Genomic DNA, 24,644 nt, shown 5'->3' on the forward strand with positions numbered 1-24,644 from the left:
ATTTGAAAATTCTCCTATTGTTGCCACATAAACAGCAGTGATTGAGATCCAAGAGCTACTTGAATAATGCCTATGGGCTTGAGAGTGCTGAAGAGGATTCCTGACTTTCTTTTGTCCAGTAGCAGACCTTTGTGTCATATCTCAAGCTGCTTTGAAAAATCCTTAGAGGTTTACCATGTGGAATGCAGGGCTGCTATTTGAGAAATAACCCCAAACCTCCTTAGAAGTACAAAATTAGTTGCACTGGATCCTGGCCAGTAGCTCTTCTGCTTGCATTAGCTCCCAGTTTATGTATATGCATCTCTGCTGTCATTGGAGCCATATGCAAAAAAGTGCTCTGTTCATGGGGCTAAGTCTGTGTACTTGGGTTGCCACATGTATTTGTTCCAGTCACTCAAGCGGTGCCTAAAAGGGAGATTATCACAGTTCATGATTAGATTTGCCACTCCAGTCAAATTCTTAGCAGTCAGACCTCTCCTGCAAATGGGAAGCTTAAAACAAAACAACTCTCTTTAAATGTCACTCCCCATATGTGTACTGTGCAGCCTGGTCTAGAAGAGGAATCAAAATTCTGCTGGCATAAACAAAATGGATGCTGGTCAAAGACAAGCCTGGAAAATGTATTTTGGGAGGTAAACTTGGGCAGCTGACTCACTAATGACTCTCTGCCATAAATGAGGTATTTAATCTCAACAATGGCTTTCTCAGGAAAACAACAACAACAATGTCCACCTTGACACACCTGGTCATGCTTCCCCTTGCCCATTTGCCCTAATTAACAGGCTATTCATATAACCTGGTAGCCCCTCAAATCCTGCTGAGAACATTTACACCAAACAATCTCATCAATTTATAGCTCAACTCATGCAAACTGTCACGTGTTTCCCCAAGTCTTTGTCCACTCTGGGAGAATTCATCAAGATATTGTTTTAGGGGCCAATGCATCAGACTATCCCAGGGCTAGTTTTGCCTATAAATGGACACACTCTGCACTGCAGATTTTGTGTGTGTTCTTTCAGCACCAAACATCACTCCCACATCAATTGTGGGCTTCCTCCTTCTCTCCGGGAAATGCTGGCTGTTTCTCTCACTGCATTCTATGGATCTCGCTTCTCCAAGACTTGGTAAATATCACCTTCCCTGAATCAATTTCCCCACTAACCCTTTAATTTTTCTTCTTAAATGATTTCTTTGTTTCCTGTTGTGTTTCAGCCTGGTTTATTTGAGAGTTCCTAAGGAATAATCCCCATAAACATTGGTGGAGATTCCCTAGATATCCCCTCTTGCTTGTCTGCAGTTATGCTAATTCCCTCAATTAATTATGATACTACCAGTTTAGGTAACAATATGGTTGTAAAACTGAAGGACTAAATGGGGGATTCTGCATCCTTTCATATGGGTAAAAGAATAGTGTGAATTAAGTTTAAGGAGGATTTGAGTTCAGACGTCCTCATTCCAGCATTAAGGACTGCACTAATTGCACTAGTTATCAGCTGAAGACATAGGCACACACAGCAAGGTGTAACTGTGTGCTTGTCTCTGGCTTTGGTTTGCAGAGTCTGTTGAAAGCGTCACACAGCGGTCAGAGTAGGTCTCAACCAGACCTGCACAGTGCCAGGGCTGACATGAAAGAAAATAGAAATTGAGACTTGCAAGCATTCAAAAGATACTGTAAAATGTATACAATGCCCAATAACATTTGTAGAAGTTTCTTTTGCAAAAAAACCAAAACCCAAAACAAATCACAAGCTGCTGGACTGGTCAACCTGCTTTTGATGTGCTGGCAAACATGAGAAACTGCTACAAAACACTCACTTAGTCTCTCTCTTACAGCTTCTATATGAAGGATGCCAAGCCTTTTTAATGCTTTGTTTCGTTGTATTTCCCTGGCCACAACATGGTGCGTGTACGTCTGAATCATACTATATTTAGGAAATGTAGGGTTCCCTCCCTCCCCCTTTAAATATGCATTTTTAAAAAAACAGAATTATTGATATTTATGAGGTGCAAAATTGTTGATTGGTACAGCCAAACATTTTCAAACATTTGAACAGTAACGTTCTGGTGCAGCTGTTAATACTTTTACATCTCTGTGGGGGTTTCAAAATATTCCTTAATTCAATTCTCATTGTCTGTATAAGAGGACTGCAATATAATTGAAGCCAGATGTTTTCTATACATTATTCCAAATATTTGGGCACACCATACGTCAGCTACAGAGAGAACACACAACTCTGGGGTGCTTTTAAAAACACAGCATATGACATACATGGATGAATAATGAACTGATCTCATTTTGGTCACTTCTGTTGTTGTTTAGGTGACAGGCTTTCAAAGGGAACGTATAAACAGAACATCAGTACAGTAGGCCACGTGCTAGGGAAAAAGAACTTTTTTGATGACAGCTCTAAGGATTGGTTCGCATATGACATGTATCCTGTTTAAGTCACTGCCTTTTGCTTACTAATTGAAGGGACCTCATGTCAGCCCTCAGCAATAGATTGACAAAGCTCCCAATGATTGCTTGCTGGTTTTAGGGGGGAAAACAACAGGAACCAGGATAACACAAGTCAAATGACCCTAGACTGATCAGAGTGGCCATAGGGCTATCCCTTAGGCAAAAGGGACATTCTGGAGCCTACAACATCCTCATGGGGCCACTTCAGACAAAGCTTTCCATGAAACTTTCCTATACAGAGACAGGTTCTTTCCCTGCAAATATTTGACCTTTGTCCCAAGGAGAGGAGATCCTTTTTTTAAAAAAAATGCAAATGGTTAGTGCTATTTCAATGAGCACTTCAACCAATGTGATATTTTAATCTTATTTGGAAGCTTCTTTGCTACAGACTAGCATATTTTGTAATATTCAGTTAATTCACAAGACATTTCTAGGGTTAGAAAGATGAACTTATTAAGAGCATTGTGCATGGACTGTCTCCAGATGATTTTGTATATACCCATTGTAATTGAGCATGGTGGATGGATTTGAATTGCTATAGGGCTTGCTACTGCACCCCCCCCCCCAGTATTATCTGCATGTGCAATCAGAAGCAAAACAGGATGTATTATGTGAATGACAAAAGCAATGGGATCCTGGTGGAGGAAATATCTAATATGTTGCATTAGACCTGATCCAGCATTTGACTTCAATCCACTGGAGAATTTCCACATGCTTTGGGGGCAATTTGTGCCAATCCTCCCTCCCAAGGCAGAGCTCCAGATCCCTCTCATGCTGTTCTGGGGGTCATTTTGGATAATAGCAAGAGGGGTGGGTGAGGAAGTCAGACTCCACAAATGGAAATTCTTTCAGTCTTCCAGTAGATACAAGCCCTTATCCAGAGCATAGACAGAAGTGCTTGTGGCTGGACTGGATAGATTGTGTGAACAGCAGGGAAGCTGCTTGAGGTCAGTAGGAACCATCTGAATATGGCTTGGAGGCTGACAAGAATATCTAGAGCCAAAGTGATTGAAACTGGATAAAATCTTGTGAGCAAAACTGAGGATTGTCATCCACTTTCCCAGGAAAGGTTACATGATGCTACTCATATTACCTGTTTTCCTAAAGATGAAATCTACTAGTTATACTAGAACCAGCCCTGAGGCCATACAGTATAAATAGAGCAGGATAGCTTGTTGTGCTAGAGTCTTGTAAAATATCACAGCCAGATTTTTTTGTAAAAAAATAACTACATAACAAATGTTAATTTCCTTTGAGGTACACATTATCCCTGAGCAGAAGCACAGATAGTCTAGGACTAAAGCCCAACTTCAAGTTGATTTTTAAATGAATAGACTCTTGGGGTTGTGGAAGAATTGTGGATATCATAATCAGAAGGCAGTTTTGAAAATGTTTCTTGTTGAAAGGTCTGAAGAACTTGGAATGAGAGAGATAGTTTTATATTTGCCTTAAATCTTTGTTCTCACATACCCTGTGATACATAGGGTGACTGCTTTAATTTTTAGTCCTGAAGTAAAAATTACATAGTGTATCAACTTAGTAGAAAACTCCAGTTATCTGCACCTACTGATTTTTGTGCAGTTAGCATTGGTGTACAGGCTCGGGTATGTATGCATCTCATAACTTCCAGTTTCATTTGACAGACCCTTTGATCTCTGCCTGATCTTCCTGCTGGCCACAGCCAGTCCTGCTGCTAGCAGCAAATGAAGAAAAAAAGGCAAAATATGATGGGTGAGGCCAATTGCAGTTGGTAGGGCATGCTTCATGAGGGCACTGCCATATACTATTGATAGCAAGTCCGATAACTGCTTGAAATTCAGTCTGTGTGCAAATATTTACTGCGTACAGAATAACATGCCCCTTTTATTTCCTTTTAATTCCTGTGGTTCCTAATCAAGGTATACTCATAAGTATTAATTTCCTAATTAAAAAGCTTGTTCCTTTCTTATGTCAGTTAATTTGCATGTGCCCCATGTCTTCATTTGCTTGTTCTCTGTATTACTTGCATTGTTGACCAATGTCTGATTCTTACAATGTGAAGCCATCTTCTCTAAGGAGAAGGGTATGGGCAGCTTTCTTAGTCCTCTGAGTAATGTTTTCATTGGATCAGATTGCTTATCCTATGATGCACAAAGTTGCACATTCTGAGGACCTGATGAATCAGTCTGATGGTTCAGGAATGAGAAAGACTTATAAATGAAGAGAAGAATCATACAACCCGAAAGCTCCCATAAACCTTAATGTGCTCAGGAGTATCACTTCTAAAATAAGGGAAGCTTTGGCCCATGAAATGGTATTCTGCACTCTGCACAGCTAAGGGCAACTTGGTTTGTGGCCATGATGCTAGAACTTCTCAAATAAAATATGTTGATTATTGATGAAAGGCATTTCTCAAGTTATTAAGACACATGTGTATATATGCGCACACTGTTTGGTTGGGCTCACAGATGTGATTAAAGACTCTTTCTGCCAAATCAGATGTCTTGGCCAAGTATTTTGGAACTATTTATGAAGAATGACACTAACTTTATAGTTTGCTCTTGATTTTCTCATGGGAAAGTAATATAAATGAGAGTGATTCCTCCCAGTTGGGTTTCACTGTTAGCAATGCAAATCATGCTGAAATTGTACATAATTCTCTTCCAAAGAAAAGGAAATAGCATTTCAATGGTTTTCCTCAGTGTCTCGTTGACTTATGGTGGTATACAATTAATTCTGTGAAATTACTCTACCAGATGGAGGGTTACATTGTATACGAAGCTAATTAAAATTGCACTGGTATTATATTTCAGACATAAAAGACCCAAATCTGAAGCTAAGCTTGCTTTAATCAGTTTTCTTACTGAGGTAAAGCCCCTCTGCTGTGAACAGGTAGCATTTCTCCATTGCTTTTAACAGCATGCCAGAATACAAGTTTTTGGACCCCATGTAGAGACCACTTCATATTGCTCTGGCAGCTTTTTTCCACTTGGTGAGCTTTCCATGTGGACCAAGCCATTCTCTCCCTTTCACCACACGCCTGGACTTTGTGATGATATGCAGAAAATGGCCCAATTTACATGGTGGTGAGCCGATGCACATGAATGGCTGAAATTTCTCAATGCAGCACCCATGTTCACAGGCTCTAATTTTGTAAGAATAGAGTACTGCTATCTGTAAAAGTAAAGGTAGTCCCCTGTGCAAGCACCAGTTGTTTTCGACTCTGGGGTGACGTTGCTTTCACAATGTTTTCATGGCAGACTTTTTACGGGGTGGTTTGCCATTGCCTTCCCCAGTCATCTACACTTGTAAAAAGTGTAGATGACTCCTATCTGTAGAAGGATATAATTTTTTTAAAAATTGTGAACTATTCCAGCTTGTAAGGAATGCTTTTGAACAATAGTCATTGGATGAAATAGTCCTCTATGTAGCAGAACTTCTGCCTCACCTTTGAGCAGCTCTAAGCAGCATGCCTCTTTAGCTTTCTGTGATAGCCCCAGTTGTGAAATCCAACAGTTTTTAATGTATAAGGAAAAAGTGATGGAGTTCATTACTTGCCAGCAGTTGGCAAAACATATTGTATCTATCACATTGCATGTTGATGATTATTCTTTTCATGGATTAAAGTCACTAGAGTTTAATCCTCATATTACAATCTTTTCTCATTAAATAAGGGTCTGGGGAAATTAGTATGCTCTGAAAAAGAATATAAGCAAGCACTTGGGGATCAAATTATATCCACCTACAACATCAGGTTGGGATTTTTGAAGAAACTGTGGTGGTACTTCCAAGTGTTCTTATACCTGTAAATCCTCTGCGGATATATAGGAGGAAATATAGAGAAAAAAATATAAATGCTATGCAGCATGTTGAACATAACCTTGGGGAAATTAATTCCAAAGCCCTAGTCAGTCATGGACTTACTATGCAAGTCTTTTCTTCATTTGTCCATGTGTAAATCAGGAAGAACAATTATTGTCAAAGGTATAGCATGTAAGGTGTAGTCTAAGTAACGTAAAACTCTATGTCCACTCATTGTAGCAGAAGCATTCTGATAGCTCTGCTTGATGTTTGCCTCTGAACATTCAAAGCATGTGTGCCTCTCTTGCCCAACCATAGTGAACATCTATTATTACTTCCTTCTTACGTACATTTAGGTTCCATTTGCCTTTATTGATGGTAGTAACACTGTATAAGACCAATAAAATTGCAGTAGTTCAGCTGGCAGTGCTTATTGTTGTTCAAAGATCTGGACAGGCAGATTTAAGAATTGGGGAGAAGGAACAGAGTGGCTTATTTGTACACTGGCAGCAAAACAGTTGCAATAAAACAGGCATTTACATCAGTGGCCCCTGGCACTAAAAGAAAGATGCTATGCAGCCTCTTGCAATGTCATCTTGGACCCATAATGACACCCCTGGCAAGAGTGAGTCAGTAACTGAACAGGACAGTACGTTTGTATGTATTGAGTCCCTAGATCACTCCAGGTAAGGGAATTTGAGTAGCAGGGTTTGAGAAAGATCTTTGTCTGGAGTCATTAGAAAGGTTCAGCCACTCAGGCTAGACAGCATTAGGCTAAGTGGACTATGTGAGTGACTGGCAATGCAGTCCAAAGTATGCATGCACCCTTCAAAGCCCATTGACTTCAGTGAACTTAGAAGAGTATAAGTCTGCTTTATATTGCACTGTCAGCATATTAAATTGGTTCCTTATAAAACTTTTATCACTCACACAGTACTGGCTTTCACTTGTCAACCTATCCCCCTTCTCTCTTACCTTTCAAATTAGAGTCCCATACGATGCTGACCCTGCCCTGTCAGCTTTTAAGTGGCAGCAGCAATCTGCAGGGCTACTCCATCTCCCCTGTATATTTTATTCAACTATCAAACACCTACATGCTGGCACATATACTGGAATTACAACTGAGGTCATGATCCTAACTGAAAAACTGAAAGAAATAAATAGGAGGTATCGCAGCGCCAGCTTCACGGCCTCACTAGATCTCTAATTTTCAGTCTCTTCGGGGTATTTTACTTGTTTCGATGGATGGGACCACTGCAGCTTTGTGGTTTTTCTCACACAATATAGGCTCACGAGAACTTGAACTTAAAACCACAGATTTATTGTTACAAACAGTCTTAAACTGGGGATATGGGAGATATTTACACAGGTTACTATTTTGTTTCAGGCTTCACGATTACTTTTTCTTTTGTTTTGAGTCTTTCACCGTTACACAGTTCACCTTCAACTCCCTCTCCACCTTTTGTCGAGGTCTGGCCTCTTGGGATAGATGTGTCTAGTCACACCCCTCGACTGAAGACTCTTCTCTCAGCCCTTCTTGGTGTCTCTGACCCACATCTACTCCCTCAACCTCCTCACTAGGTCTTTAGAGTAGTTTCCTGGTGTCTGCGACGGTTCAGGTCTTTAACTGACTCACACACACACACAGCCCTCTCGGCTGGTTAGGTCAAGCTGGCAGTCTCTGGAAGACTTCCCCGTCTCCAGCTTCCACTCAGGATCAGCTATCTTTTCAGCCCTTCTCAGGCCCCAACTGACCCTCTCAGTCTTTCTGTCAGGCTCCAACTCTGACAGACTCCTGACAGAACTCCTGCCTCAGCAGTTTCCTGTCACCAACCAACTTTTTTTTTCCCTCCCTGAGAGCTCAGAGCACTCTGCCCCCCCACCCTCAGGTCACCTGACGCAGCCCTGTGCGCCTTCAGTTTATTCTTAACCCACTGCTTTCCGTCACATGTCCCTCCCCCTTTTGAGACATTGCGCAAGGCGAAAGGTCTCAGCCTTTTGCTGAGCAATAGGACATGGGCACACTTGCTTGGGTTACACTACGTTATAACACTTTTGTCATAATACCAACTTCAAAATTATATACATTCTTACTCAGTTATACAGTCTAATACTCTTTAACATTACTATACAAACAGACTTTTAACACTTCACATTCTTCTTGATAGCGCATCTGCTATCACATTTTGCTTCCCAGGGATATGCTGGATGTCAAAGTTGTAATCTTGGAGCTGTAAACTCCATCTTATCAGTTTGCTGTTCGTATCTTTAACTTGGTTCAACCATTTCAGGGGAGAATGATCTGTACACAGTGTAAACTTCCTTCCCCATAGGTATGGTTTCAATTTACCTATTGCCCACACAATCGCTAAACACTCTTTTTCAATTACTGAGAGGTGTTGCTCTCGGTCCAATAACTTTCTGCTCAAATACAGAACTGGATGATACAGTCCTTCCTCTCCTTGCTGACTTAAAGTTGCACCAACCCCAACATTAGATGCATCAGTAAAGAGGGTAAACTCCTTTGAAAACTCTGGAGTTTTCAACACTGGTTCCGTGGTCAGAACCACTTTCAGATGTTCATACGCTTGTTCACACTCTGAATTCCAGATTACTGGATCAGGGTTCTTCTTCTTGGTGCACTCACATAGCGGTGCTGCTATCGTGCTAAACTCAGGTATAAACCTCCTGTAGTATCCTACTACACCTAAAAATGCTCGTATTTGTTTCTTGGTTTGGGGTCTAGGCCACTCATGTATGGCTTGCACCTTTCCCCAATCTGCTTTGATCTTACCTCCTCCTAGCACATGCCCTAAATACTTAACCTCGGCCATGGCTAGTTGACACTTAGATGCCTTGATGGTGAGACCCGCATCTTTCACTCGCTGTAATACAATGGCCACATGCTGCAAGTGTTCCTTCCATGTAGCACTGAAAATAGCAATATCATCAATATATGCGAGCGCAAATTCTTTCAGTCCTACTAGCATTTTATCAATTACTCTCTGGAATGTGGATGGAGCATTCCTTAACCCAAATGGTAACACAGTAAACTCAAAGAGTCCCTCCTTGGTTATAAACGCTGTTTTCTGTTGATCTTTTGGATCCATAGCTACCTGCCAATAACCTTTTGTCAAATCTAAGGTGGTAGTAAAATTGGCAGCTCCAATTGTCTCGACTAACTCGTCTATGCGAGGCATTGGATACACATCCGGTACTGTTATTTTATTCAATCTCCTGTAGTCTACACAAAACCTCATAGTTTTGTCTGGTTTGGGGACTAGGACTACAGGTGAGGCCCACGGACTTTCTGATGGTACAATTAAACCCAGTTGTAACATCTCTTCTACCTCCTGCTGTACATACTTGGCATTCGGGCCAGTCACTCTGTATGGTTGGAGTGCTACAGGCCTCGAATCCCCTGTGTCAATCTTATGACACGCTAAGTTCGTCTTCCCTGGTACATCTGAAAAGATTGTCTTGTACCCTCCCAATATCGTTTGTAATTGGGCTCTCTGTTCTCCATTAAGAGAAGGGGCGAACTGAACCTCCTTAATGGTTTCTTCCTGGGATATTTTCCCCCAACCCGACAATTCAGTTCCCGCACTCACTCCCTTCTTTGCAACTAAAACCAAATTACCCCTGTCAAAATAAGGTTTTAGCATATTTACATGGAACACCCTACATTGTTCCCCATCTTCACTTAAGTTCACTACATAGTTCACGTTGGAGACCTTATGGGCGATGGTATAAGGTCCCTCCCAGGCCACATCTAACTTGTTCTTCTTTCTGGGCTTCAAAACCAGTACTCTGTCTCCTGGCTTGAACTCTCTGTCTCTGGACTTGGAGTCGTACCACTGCTTCTGCCGTCGTTGTGATCTTCTCATGTTGTCTGCAGCAGCCGTCCTCACCTCCTGCAGATGCTGTTGTAGTTCTTGTAGGTAAGAGATGACATCTGTCTCCTGGATGTCCTCGTTCCCGGACCACGCCTCTTTCAGAACATCAAGGGGTCCTCTGGCTTGTCTTCCATACAACAGTTCAAATGGACTGAACCCGGAACTTTCTTGGGGTACCTCCCTGTACCCGAAGAGCAGATGTTGCAACCTCTGGTCCCAATCGTTGGGATGCTTGCATGCGTAAGTCTTTAGCATATGGTTCAGGGTGCCATTAAACCTTTCATTGAGTCCATTTGCTTGTGGGTGGTATGCTGTTGTGGTCACATGCCGGATTCCACAAGCTCTTAACAATTCTTGCATCACATTTGACATAAATGTGGTGCCTAAATCAGTCACCATCTCTTTTGGGAAACCCAATCTTGAAAACACAGTCAATAAGGCTTCCGCCACTGTCTTTGCCTCAATGTCCTTAAGTGGAACTGCTTCTGGAAACTTGGTGGCATAATCTACGATGGTCAGGATGTACTTGTTTCCCCTTCTGGTCACTCTGGAGATAGGACCAACAATATCTACTCCTATCTTCCCAAAGGCTTCTGTGACTATAGGGACTGGTTGTAATAGACCCTTAGTTTTGTCTAGAGCTTTCCCCACCATTTGGCAGGCCTGACACGATTTGCAAAAAGCCCTTATGTCCTTGCCCATATTTGGCCAAAAGAACCGTTCTTGCACTCGGTCCCTTGTCTTATTGATGCCAAGGTGAGAGGCCATGGGTGATGCATGAGCCAAATCCAACACTTGCATCCTATACTTTCTTGGCAGGACTAATTGCTTCTTTCTTTCCCACACTATGTTATGTTTTCTTTTTAAAGCCACCCGGTATAGTTTCTGGTCTATCACTTTAAATTGGCATGGGTGTTCAATTGTGATCTCAGTATCACTCACCCCAGTTCTCTGCCATAGTTCCCTCAGGCTGTCATCTTGTTGCTGCTCTCTGAGGAATTCTGCAGCAGGGATGGTCTGCAACATTGTTTCCTCTTCTTCTGCTGGTTGCTGTACACACACCTCAGTCGTTGCTGCTTCTGGCCTGCTTCTTGTAACAATGTTGACAGGATTAGCTTGCTGTCTCTTTAACTCATCAGCTAAATCATTGCCCAATAGAAGCGATGTTCCTATGTCACTCAGGACTCCCACAATCCAATCACCTTGGAACTCTCTATACTTGATAGGAACTTCTGCTAGGGCCACTTCAAATGTAGGTCCTTTAATGCCTTTTATGGTGTAAGATTTTCCAGGCAAATACTGATGACTTTTTACTAATTCTGGCTGTACTAGGGAAACCTGCACCCCTGTGTCCCTATAAGCCTTGACTTCCTCGTCATTTACCATCACAGTCTCAGTATATTCCTCACTCAAGCTTTCCTGCACTTTCCACACCTTCAGAACACTATTGGGTCTTTCCGGTGGTGTGTTCTCTGGAAGTGAGGGGTTTGTTTCTACTTCTTTCTGTTGACTTTGCACTATTTTAACTGTCTTAGCTGGTGGGGTCTTTTTCCCTTTTTCTGGGCAAAATTTGGCATAGTGCCCAATTCCTCCACATTGGAAGCAAGCAGCTTGGGTCTTCCTGTATGGAGGTGGACTGTACCGCTTTGCAGGGTTGTTGTTACCCGCCCCAGACTTCTCTGGAGAGTTCCAGACTCGGGGGTTTTTAGTTGGAGCAGTCCACATTGATCTCCCTAGATCTGATTCAATCTCATCTAGAATCATAGCTGCTTCTTCTACTGTCTTCAACTTCTTGTCTCTCAGAACCCACCTATACTGAGAGGGGACTTGGTTATAAAACTGTTCCAAGCCCACTAAGTTTTTCAGGTCCTCTAAAGTGGAAACTTTACTCCCTTCAACCCATCTGTTCAGGGCCCTGTCTAACCGACAACCTAGTTGAGAGTATGTTTCTCCAGGCTTTCTTCTGATTTCTCTAAATTTTTTCCTGCTTTGCTCTGCTGTTAAGCCAAAGCGGACTCTGACCCTTTCCTTATACAATTGATAATCAGAAGTCTCCTCATCCCTCAGTTCAGAGTAGATTTCACTCAACTCTCCACAGATCTGAGGTCTCAAATAAATCATTCTGTCCTCATCAGCAACTCTTAAATCTTTACATGTTCTTTCAAAATTAAACAAAAAAGCTTCTACATCATCCCCTTTTTGATACTTGGGGAATTTCTTTTGTTCTACTGTGAGGCGCCTCTCATTTCTAGTATCACGTTGAAACTCAGGCCTTCCCTGAATCTCCTGGAGTTTCAAACTGTACATTTTTTCCTCATGTTCTCTCTCTCTTTCCGCTTCCCTCTCTCTTTGTTCTCTCTCTGCTTCCCTTTCTCTGCGTTCTCTCTCCTCTCTTTCTGATTCCAGCCTAGCCATTTCCATTCCTTTCTCTGATTCCAGCCTAGCCATTTCCATTCCTTTTTCTCTTTCGGCTTCCCTTTCTCTGTGTTCTCTCTCCTCTCTTTCTGATTCCCTTTCTGCTTGAATCTTGGCCATCTGAATTTCTTTTTCTGCTTCTATTCTGGCCAATTCCAACTGTATTTTCATAGCCTCAATGCTCTGACCAGGATTCACCTCAGGAATCTCTTCTTGCGTCTGCCCATCCCCCGTGGCTGTGGTAGTTCTCTTAGGAGGAGCCATTTCTGACAGGAATTTTTCACAAAACTGTCTTAATTCCTTCACTGCAGTGTCCCTCTACTTTCTGTGTCTCTTAGTGACACTTATTTTGGGGTTTTTCTTCGAAATCCCGACGCTGGCAACCAATTATCGCAGCGCCAGCTTCACGGCCTCACTAGATCTCTAATTTTCAGTCTCTTCGGGGTATTTTACTTGTTTCGATGGATGGGACCACTGCAGCTTTGTGGTTTTTCTCACACAATATAGGCTCACGAGAACTTGAACTTAAAACCACAGATTTATTGTTACAAACAGTCTTAAACTGGGGATATGGGAGATATTTACACAGGTTACTATTTTGTTTCAGGCTTCACGATTACTTTTTCTTTTGTTTTGAGTCTTTCACCGTTACACAGTTCACCTTCAACTCCCTCTCCACCTTTTGTCGAGGTCTGGCCTCTTGGGATAGATGTGTCTAGTCACACCCCTCGACTGAAGACTCTTCTCTCAGCCCTTCTTGGTGTCTCTGACCCACATCTACTCCCTCAACCTCCTCACTAGGTCTTTAGAGTAGTTTCCTGGTGTCTGCGACGGTTCAGGTCTTTAACTGACTCACACACACACACACAGCCCTCTCGGCTGGTTAGGTCAAGCTGGCAGTCTCTGGAAGACTTCCCCGTCTCCAGCTTCCACTCAGGATCAGCTATCTTTTCAGCCCTTCTCAGGCCCCAACTGACCCTCTCAGTCTTTCTGTCAGGCTCCAACTCTGACAGACTCCTGACAGAACTCCTGCCTCAGCAGTTTCCTGTCACCAACCAACTTTTTTTTTCCCTCCCTGAGAGCTCAGAGCACTCTGCCCCCCCACCCTCAGGTCACCTGACGCAGCCCTGTGCGCCTTCAGTTTATTCTTAACCCACTGCTTTCCGTCACAGGAGGGAAAGTGGAACAAAACATCCTTAGACTCCCCTAAGTAAAGAAGGCCTGTCCCCTGCAAATATTTGCATCACCTCTACAGAAAAACACTCTTGCTCTGATATGATCTGTCTTCAGAAGGCCATGATGCTATCCACAGCATTGATGACCTGTCCAAAATAATTCTTTGGAAGTGGACACTTCCCAGAAGGAGATCAGATTGTGAAGCAATCTCAGTAGAGGTATTTTTCTCTAGGATAAAATTACCTTCCCACCAGTTTGTGCTTGATCACTGGCAAACAATTTGCCTTTTAAAATCCTCTGTAGTGAATATGCAGTACTCATATTGTTTTAAAATGTAAGCATGACATAAACACACAGATTCACCTCAGTTCTTTTTATCAAGTTGGTCTAAATTGTTGGGTGGGTCTGGAGAGATGAAACTGATGCACTGTTATTTATCTCCACACTCTCTTTGCATAGTCCTGAACTAGAAATAGGAACATCCTGTCTGTCTTACACATACAAATTTTCTAGACAGTGCTAATGTCTAATTATATGTTTAGGTGTTAAAGCACAACAAAATAATTCTTCAATATGTTCAGTTCATTATGTAGATAACTGACAATATCTTACTTTGTCCTGAAAGCCAACTACTGTTGTCCAAGAAAAGGCATCCCTTTCCTCAAACATGTAGCTGTAAATTATGGGATCATTCAGTTAAGAAGAATTGTTGCATAAGTTCAGTGACACGGTCTTTCTTTTTTTTTCCTTCTATTTTATGGACTTTTATGTTCCTGTGATTTCCCAAGCACAGCCTATATTTTATATCCATCTTAAACCATGACCAAAGGTCAAGACAAAGGATTTATTCACTGTATAGCGACACCATCCACTGTTTCCTGTGCAACTTCATTACATGCTAAGATACAGTTGGGGTTATCTCTGTTGATTTGAAATGTTGCATAGATCCTTGGGAAGCGACATCCTATTTCTTATCAGAGATCCAAGAGAAGCATTTCCAATTAAACTGGAAATATTTTAAGTGCTTCTGGGGGAAGATGGAAGGAATGGAAATTCATTCCTGGGAACTGCACAGCTGTGGGTGATAGCTGAGCCAAGAAGCAGGCCTCTTTCCCTCTTTCAGGTAGGGCTAATAACCTTTCACCTGCCAGTCAGGAACTGGTCAGATGACACAGCACCTATGGTGGGGTTAAGGGAGGTGGCTACCTACTCTGATGCCTTTTCCTAGGGCCATTTTAGCTAGAACCAAATAACCTGCCCCTGTCATTTGACAGCTGGGTTGACCTGTAGCTTGTTCCTTGATCCTTTTCTGATCCCATGGGTAGTCTGTCTTTTGGTGACATGTGTGAAGAGACAGCCTATGCCAGGTAATTAGAAGCTGGTTGCTGCAGTGGCTGCTGCCTGCACCTCAAAACTGTTTATGTCAAAAGTCTATATTCAGCTGTACCTGGCCCTGACACTATAAAGTGGCTGTCAAACTCTGTTGCCTGTTTTGCATGATTTTTTCTTAAAATGCTGAAGATTTCCAAGCTGTATTTTCCTCTGCTGTCTCAAACCAAATCAACCTCTGTGTAAATACAATAATCACACTAACTCATCTTTTTCTTGTCCAGTTTCCATGATCTGTTGAATCTCTCAAAGGGTATTCTGGGTGTGGCATTTCTGAGACACTTGTGGTGGTGCTTTTAAAGCTGATTTTATCCCTTTTCCTTTTATTATAAAATACTTTTCATTTCCATAATGGCACTTTGTCTTTTATGGAAGGGTTTATCTTTTCCACTGGAGCACAATTCCAGGCAGCTACATAAAGACCGTCTTCTCTGTTTATGCGATTGATTGAAATGCATGGAGTGATGGGGTAGGAGGTTAAAAATAGAAAGGCAATCAAAGCAGCTGGGCATGAAAACACATTCAGAGGCAAGTGGGGCTTCTCCCTGGTGAATGCTGAAGAGCTCTTTCTCTACATCCAGCATATTACATCACATTATTCAGGCACTGACTTGGAAATCATCTACAATTGGGGAGCATGGAGAGCTATAAATAGAACATAACCCTAAATGTAAACCAAGTCAGTGCCAGAAATTACTGTACTCCCCATTGCAATTATTGCAAAGTTGAAAAATAAAAATAGTGATAATTCAGTTTCATCACATGTCACAGAGCAATTTAATGCTACGGAGAGCATTAATCTTAAAAGCAGAAATTTCTGTACCCTTAATAGACCACTATAGTGTTTAGTGATAGGTGAAATGACAAATATAAAAATAGTATTTTGATGCAAGGTGACAATTCGGTTCAGAGCTGGAGCTATGTTAAGGAGTCATTGCAAACTATGGGAAAGATTTTGCCAGCCATGATTTAAGTGTACTAAACTTTTTTTTTTTTCTTTCAGACAGTAGCCACATTGGTCTGCAGTCAAACACCTAGATTAAAGTCCAGTAGCACCTTTGAGACCAACAAGATTTTGGGGATATGAGCTCTGAGAGTTAAGGCTTCCTTCATCAGATACCTTTGACTCTTGAAAACTCATACCCCTAAAATCTTATTGATCTTTAAGGTGCTACTTGAGTTGAATCTTGCTGTTTGACTGTAGACCAGCACAGTTACATTTTTGGTTGTTTTCCAAGACTGACTAGCATTACAGCAGCTCACTGATCAAACAAAATATCAAGAGGAGGAGGAATATGTATAGTGTGGTCCAGTGGAAAAGCTTTTGGGTTTTGGTCTGGAAATGGCTGTAATGGATTCAATGTAGTCTTTGGTCTCTTGATCTCAGAGGAATAATGTTGCTGTCTTGCAGGACTCTTGGGTGGGTAAGCACAACGAAATCTTAGAACAGCTTTGTGAATGAAATGTTCAATATAAATAAGTAGTAGATGTAAATGAAAACTTATTATGCTTACTTATTTGCTTGTGATTGAAGGAAGAGGAATCAGCTATTTCTATTTTCTAACTTCCTGCAGTTTTTTTAATGTGGTAATGGATATTTTTGTGGTCTCCCTTTTCAGCCTCAGAGCCCAACTTGAAAGTTCGCTCCAGATTAAAACAAAAAGTAACAGAAAGGAGAAGCAGCCCTTTACTCAGAAGGAAGGATGGAACAGTTGTTGGCACATTCAAAAAGAGACTGTTCGAAGTTACAGGTAATAGAGGGCTGGAATGTTTATCCAAACATTTCCTGCTCTAAAACAGTTTGTTGAAAATGCTATTATAATTGATTGCATGTAAGTTTACATAACATTTCAGAGATGCAGGTAAGATTTGTCTTTTGCTCTGTGATCTAAATAAATACATTACTTATAGGCTGCTTTTTGATGTAATGACAAGCCATGGTTTGCTGTTCTGGGAAGGAAGGAGTCTTTGAAGTTTTTAGGCTCATCTATGGCTCAAAGATTTAACACTTTCTGATTTGTGACAAGCCAAAGGTAACATTCGGACCAGACAAAATTACAAACTATGGTTTTCTTTTTTGAGGCAAAAAAGGTCATTTGCTGTTTCACCAAGTTCAGATGCTCTTGTCAAGCATTGATTTGTTGCAAAACAAGAAATCTGTAATCTCCAAACAGTGTGTGAATCGAAGAAGGAGGGAAAGCAAGCAAATGAAGGAATTTCAGGGCTTGTTCTTGTAACAACAAACTATAGTTTATTTTTACAGCTGATTCAAGGTATAGAGAATCTTTGTTTCTTGCCATGAACACTGTTTAATACAAGCACAGTACCTTCAAAGATTATCAGGAAAGGCAAATCCCATTTTCCTTTTTCTTGCAAGGGCCTGGCCTTCTTCTATGTGACTGCTGGCCATCTAATGAGGGGGGGCCAATGAAAAGAAAGCACTCAAGGAATGCTGTCCACTGGTTTTGTAGGAAAATTTCCCCAATATGTATCTGCTCACATTATGCAAATTTTATTATTCGCGTGATAGATGCCAGATTTGAACTTATTTATACGATAGGTGTGCTACAGACTAACAACGGAGTGTATTCTATCAAAATATGATCCCATTGTCACTGTCTGCCTGAGAGCATTTGGCCCTTGTTCTGGATTACTAGACATACAGTTTTTTGTTTGTGATGGCCTTTGATTTAAAATAAATAAATAAACATAGCCAGAAAGATTATGCACACATTTTCAAGAAATAGTGCCAAAATAGTCTTTCACATAGGGTTCAAAATTTCTTTTTATGGGTGATGCTGTAGACCCATCTATTGATTCAATTCAAATGGGACAGAGATTCATATGTTTGCTCAAGGCAAAGTAGTGGCACTGAATCACATTGAACTGGAAGAAGCATTATTTTTATGTAAAAAAATAACCAATTGTTCAGTAGCTATCTTAAACTTCATTGTTTTTTTAGGCAGGTGTTCTTTTCTTAAAAGTTTTTTTTTAAAGATCCACTAATGTTAACTGAAATCTGTGAAGTCTTAGACAGATGGACAAAATAAACAGTGTTGATCTTTGTTCTTTGCCCATCTGGAAAAATGAACATTTGATTCCTTGAGACATGTTGCCCTGACTCTTGATGCTGATGAAAGAGATTGGACAATTTTATAAAATGAAAGGATTTAATCTATGGATGGTTCAGAGCATTTTTAAAAAAGCAGTTTTCACTGCAGTTCCTGATATGCTTTGTAAGAGTTGTGGAATTTGCTATGATCTGAAAAACTGCGTAATCCTCCATAAATATTCAGTGCCAGATTACCAATCTCAATAGAAATGTCTATTAGTAATTCAGTAAGGGGGAAAATATATTATTTTGTAATATTATAAGAGCTGAACAATATGAATAATTTTAGGCCACTTAAAATTGTTATATTTATTCCATTAAACATAGTTACTTGTCTCTTCTTTAAAATACATCAGAGTGAGGGCAAAACCAGATGAAATTTAGGAAGTTCTATTAATGAAACTCCCAGTGATTTTTCTTCCTCTTTAAAAAGTACACATGGAACAAGGGAAGGACACACACAATTCTGATCTGGATCATGGTGCACTGGGAGGAAGGCTTACCTGGTGTCACTTTTGTAACATAAAACAGCCCCACAAAGCCAATGCTTGTAGCATCAAAGCAAGCATGCATGTTCTAATTTAGGAACTCATGTGTTTGATTTTTGAGTGAAACAGTGGTTCTGTGAGTTCTTTTCAGGTACATTAGGAAGGCTTAAATCCTCTGAAACCTGGGTCTAATCAGAATTGGATTTCTGTGTACTTAATAAATGATTGAAAAAGATGCTGGAACTTTATTGCTTGTCTGGTTTGCCCCTGAGGTAAATGTGAAATAAAGGATGCACATCAAGTAGTCTGAGGACCAAACTAAACATAAAGGCCAACATGTGACCAGCACAAGTTTGCTGTCACCATTTTAAAGTTATTTTGAAATTTCATGAGGGCCCAATCCTGATTGAGCCTAGGTTGCAGAGCTCTTCTCTCTCATACCTTTTCAAGTACCAAAAGAGTCATGAGGGTGGCACATCTTTAGCTCTTGAAAAGTCACAGTATGGGGGCTAGAAAGAGCTCCATGCTGCAGGCCCTCACAGCATTTTGTGGTCACTTTAAAATGGTGACGAACTCATGGTGGCTATGAGTTTACGATCATGTTTCATTTGGCCCTGAGTGCACAGATACATGTGAACTTTGGTTTATATAAATAACATACCAGTGGCTCCCTTTCAGTAACTGAGTTCTCTTCCTCCAGAAAGTGTACTTCAAACCAAGGAAGCCTTCTTCTGATGGAACAAGGATTTCCCATACTAGACTTGGCTCCTTCTACTGGAGCAAGACCTCATTTAGTGGTAGGGTGTCAGTGGATCCAACCCATTATAGCTAATATTGTTTGTTCCCTTTTCTTTCCAATTCATTCTTGGTTTTCAGTATAAGAAACAACAGTAATTTTTTTTAAAAAAAAAATGATTATCCAGCAATGCTGTCCAGCAATTATCTCTTCATGTGACTTATTGTAGTTTCTTAGGGTGCTTTCACACTACACTAAATAATGTGTTTTGCAACTGGATTTTTGCTGTTCTAACACGGTAAAAATCCAGTTGCATAATGTATTATTTAATGTAGTGTGAACGCATCCTTAGATCAGCTAAGGATACTGCATATTGGGGTTAGACAGCAAGAACGTGCAAAGAAGTGGTATCTGTACATTTCCTTAATATTATTGTTGTATTTCTATTGGTTTTGACATGTTCAGTCGTGTTAGTGAATTCCACATGCCCTTAAAAATCATGTGCTATTGTTTAGATCAGTTGCCATAGAGGTTAAGCCCACACATTAAGCTAGATGAGACCTCCGTATTCAGAGGCAGCACACATCTGAATACCATTTTGGAAGCTATGGCAGGAGGCATTTAGTTGGCTATTGTGGGAGGCTGGACTAACTGGACCATTGGTCTGGTCCAGCAGGGATCTCCTAACCCTACTATCTATCTAATATAGGGGGAAAATTGACTTTTGAGAGAGAGAGAGAGAATAAGCAATAGTTCCAAAAGATGCCTCAAAAACAATGTTGTCTATTCATTAGTTTTCCATCAAAGATTCTTTGTAAAATAAGTACTTTTGCATGATTGATCACATCAGTTTAAGTCTATGATGGTATCCTCCTTGTCTCCATTAAGACATTTTGCTGGTATCCATCCTTCAACCACTGTATGCAGTTCTGCTAACAAAAGAGAAGGTTACTGTTTATTGTTAGCAAAGCATGCAGGATGTTCTGTCGCAAAACAAAATAAGATACAGCCATTAAAATGCTAAGACATTTCCAACTTCAGAGTTCATTGACAGAGATGCACTGCAAATAAGGTATTGTTTTTTATTAGTTACTCATATAAAGGCTGGTTCACAACCGAGTCCTCCAGGGGTTTATCCAAACAGCCTAGGAATGGCAGTAGGCCTCATGAATTGATGACATGTTTTCATGACCTTTGAGAGTCCAGTATCTTTGTCATGCTGATCTCTCACAGAGGCAGCAGAAAATGCAGCTAAAGGTACTTCCTTTTCCTTTGCTCATTAGGCATTTCTTTTACAATATCTTGCCTGCCACTGAGTAACCTGCCATCTCTGAGGGAGGGAAAATGGTCAAGTAATAAATTATGGCCTTTGTATATCAGAAACATCATGAGGAGGGGGGGAAAGCAGTGAATAAAGGGTATATTGTAAACTCATGTTGTCATATATGCTGATGTTTCCTAATTACTCATCTGTGCTTATTTTTATTTTTTCCACAGAATCATCAGTCAGTAGCAGTTCTCCAGGATCAGGTCCTGGTTCACCAAGTAATGGTCCCACTGGAAATGCAGAAAACGAAACCCCAGCATTACCATCTAATTCCCAAGCTGAGGTAAAATCACAGCTCTATGTAACAGGGGAGCAGCATTTATGAGGCTGGAAATTGGTTTGCTGATGCAAGCTGCCTTGAAGGCCCGAGAGACTGAACATAGATGAGAAAAGCTGGGATGGCTCAAGAAGTCTGTTTAGTTAAAATGTATATCTGTCTTCTAATTCATGACATTGAATCTCAACATGGCTTGCATAAAATTAAAATATACAATGAAATCAAGGGGAAAAATCATTTGTGCTTTCAGTGAAAGTAAATTAAATTGGCTTACATTGGTCCTTGGCATAGCTGTTGAAGGAATATGGGGGTTATGATAAGGCCTTCTGTGCTCAAGTTATGTAGACAAATGAAGACAGAATGGGGAAGACCACTGTTGTCTTTTACTTTGTAGCTCAGATGTCTGAAAGATTATATTGTTTGGGGGATGTTGTGAAATACTCAGTAGAATCTCTTCTGCCCATTTGCAGATTTGCAATAGTATAGATATTTCTTTTGAATTCGATCCATTTACTAGTGGTAGCCAGGAAGAAGAGACTGCAAGTGGAAGGAATTTTGAACAATCCTAAACTATACAAATGACTTTGTTGTAATATAAAATAGAAATTGTCTGCATATGTCTTGGAAGATTTATTCAAGTTTTCCTGAGAATCTGATCAAAATTATCAACTTTCCAAGTTTCACCCAATGCAATTTTTTTTAAAAAAAATTCCTAGATGTAATATTGGACAAAGCTATTGCTTTTGATATAAAGGTGAATTGCAAAGAGATGCATTTCTTTGTAAACAAAGATTGCAAAGTGAAGAAGGAATAGGGAAAAGGTGAAATGATCTGCATTTACAAGAGTTGAGGATGAGGGAAAACCTTCTTTCCTTACTTCCTTTATACCTTTATGCCTTTCCCCCAGTGGAGACCTGAAGTGGCTTATTTCATTCTCCTTTCTTCCATTGTAGCCCCACAGCAACCTTTGAAGGCAGGCTAGGTTGAGAGTGTGTGACTGAACCAAGGTCATCCAGCAAGTTTCCATGGCAGTGGGTATTTGAAACCAACTCTCCTAATTCCTGCTCCAAGAATCTATCTATAACATCACTCTGACTGTCAGAGAGCTGAGGGATTTATTATAGTGATCACCAGCAGATGAAAGACCTGGGGAAATCACTTATCCTTTCCTTTATCAAACTTTACAGCCCATTCCACCAATTTTCCCACCTCTGATCCTCTTGCTGTAGCTGTCAAATCAACCAGGCACAAATACCAGAGTAATGTTCTATGTAAATATAGCTTGCTGGTTTGGGGGAGGGGGGGATGAATGCAGGGAAAGATAAACCTATGGCAGGACAATGAGCACAGTTCTACTTAGAGTTTCTAACACTGTAAAGTGGTTGTGTGATTTTGTTGCTGCTGTTCATTCCTTAAGCAGTATTTACTGCCCTAGCTTTCTGGCTTAGCGGTGGCACATCGAATGTAGGTTGAATCAAAAGTTGGATACAAAAGGCAGTCATGCCATTGTCATATGTCCAGGTTTTGCGTGAGTGTTTTGAACTCTGAACATTCAGTCTTCATCATGCTTTAATAGACCAGTTTACATTCTATGAGGAACTGGAAGTACTTCTTTATTTGTTCATATCCCACCTTTCCTCATGGCTCAAGACAACTTAAAAATCACATTTCAAAACATATAACATACAATCAAAAATACCCCTAAAGTATTCAGAAGAGTTCATATATCTCAAAACTGAGGACATTTCCATAAAGAGGTATTCAGAGCAGTTTTCATATTTCCAGCATCTGTAAAAGAGTCACATTAATCTAGGGTGGCCATAATATCTGCAGGCCAGCCAGGGACACCTTGAGGGGGGAAGGAATGTGTGTGTGTGCGCGCCGCCGGAAACAGGAAGTGACGTCACTTCCAGCGACGTCACTTCCGGTGACGGCATGCCACGCCGGAAACAGGAAGTGACATCACTTCCTGTGGCATCATTTCCCCCGCACCACCTGCCAGAAGCAGGAAGTGACATCACTTCCTGTTACATCATTTCCCCCAAATGACATCATTTCCCCCAAATGCCACAGCCTGTCACTAATAACACAGGTCGAGATGCAGGACAGGAACCCAGAAGTGACCGACAGGCTGCTTCAGCGGGCCGCTGCGCCGGCCCCCTGGGTCCCACAACGATGGGACCGATGCCACAGGGACGGGCTCGAAACACTCTGTAACCCTTCAAAAGAACAGCAGTCTAGCTCGCTTCCCCCGAGCCCTGCCGCCATAAGCCTCAAGGGGGCTCATTTTGCGGCATCTCCCGGCGGGAGGGTGGCACCCGCACGGGACACATATCAAATGAAAGAGAGGGCACAGGGCTATCAGAAACAGCCGGCGGAGGGAGGAGGGAGCCCACCCCACTGGGGGATCCACACCCCGAAAGTGATGAAGGTGGCGCAGATAGAGCCAACAGAGCAAACAGGACAAAATAAATAGGCTGCATTATGCAGCACAGTTGAGAAAGTGCCTTATCCCATATACTGATGAAGTAAATACAGGATTTGAGAACAAAATTGCACCAGAAGACACAAACACAAAGCTCCCTTACACTGAATCAGTGCTTGGGTCCACCAAAGTCAGTATTGTCTACTCCAGGGGTGGCCAGAGTTGCTTAACAAAAGAGCAACACAGAATAAAGGTCAGATGTTTGAAAGCCGCAAGACATGAACATCGGATATTTGAGAGCCACGGAAGGAGGGAAGGAAGGAAGGAAGGAAGGAAGGAGGGAGGGAAGGAAGGAAGGAGGGAGGGAAGGAAGGAAGGAGGGAGGGAGGAAGGAAGGAAGGAAGGAAGGAAGGGAGGAGGGAGGGAAGGAAGGGAGGAGGGAGGGAAGGAAGGGAGGAGGGAGGGAAGGAAGGAGGGAGGAAGGAAGGAAGGAAGGAAGGAAGGAAGGAAGGAAGGAAGAAAGGGAGGAAGGAAGGAAGTAGGGAGGGAAGGAAGGGAGGAGGGAGGGAAGGAAGGAAGGAAGGGAGGAGGGAGGGAAGGAGGGAGGGAGGAAGAAAGGAAGGAAGGAGGAAGGGAGGAGGGAGGGAAGGAGGGAGGAAGGAAGGAGGAAGGAAGGAAGGAGGGAGGGAGGGAGGGAAGAAAGAGGGAGGGAAGGAGGAGGGAGGGAAGGAAGGGAGGAGGGAGGGTAGGAAGGAAGGAAGGCCGGCCGCCCCCTCCCGCCAGCCGCCCCCCCGCTTTCGGCCCCCTCCCTCCCTCCTTGCCTGCCGGCTTACCTTCTCCCAGGGCGCGGCCTCCCCTCCGGGCGGGCGGGCTGGCCAGGAGGCGCAGCGGCGGCTGGTGCTGCTGGCGGCGCTGCTGGCGGGGCTGGCGGCGGCTGAGGAGGAGGCGGCCGAGCCCACCTACCCGGGGCCTCATGCCGCCGCCGCAGGCGCCACTGGCCCGCCTCCCCCTCTGCCGCTGCCGGGGCCCTACGCCAGCGAGAGGAGCCGGCGGGCCCCGTGCGCGGTCGGGGAAGGCGGCGAGTGAGGGACTGAGCGTCCCTGCGCGTGTGCACGGCGGTGTGGCGGGCCCTACGCCGCCCACTCTCCTGGCCCCGCGCATGCGC

At 42.2% G+C, this 24,644-nt stretch overlaps 1 protein-coding gene across 4 annotated transcripts in view; it reads left to right on the plus strand.

The window, feature by feature from the left end:
* HDAC9 (histone deacetylase 9) overlaps positions 1-24,644 on the plus strand; it is a 689,984-nt gene that overhangs the window by 353,718 nt on the left and 311,622 nt on the right. For all 4 annotated transcript variants that reach the window (XM_060248614.1, XM_060248615.1, XM_060248617.1 and 1 more), the window contains 2 exons: positions 16,734-16,865; positions 20,948-21,060. In XM_060248614.1, coding sequence (XP_060104597.1) covers positions 16,734-16,865; positions 20,948-21,060 — 245 coding nt within the window. The remainder of the gene's footprint in view (positions 1-16,733; positions 16,866-20,947; positions 21,061-24,644) is intronic.

Source organism: Heteronotia binoei, chromosome 10 (genome assembly GCF_032191835.1).
Source record: "Heteronotia binoei isolate CCM8104 ecotype False Entrance Well chromosome 10, APGP_CSIRO_Hbin_v1, whole genome shotgun sequence".
Classification (NCBI taxonomy): domain Eukaryota; kingdom Metazoa; phylum Chordata; class Lepidosauria; order Squamata; family Gekkonidae; genus Heteronotia; species Heteronotia binoei.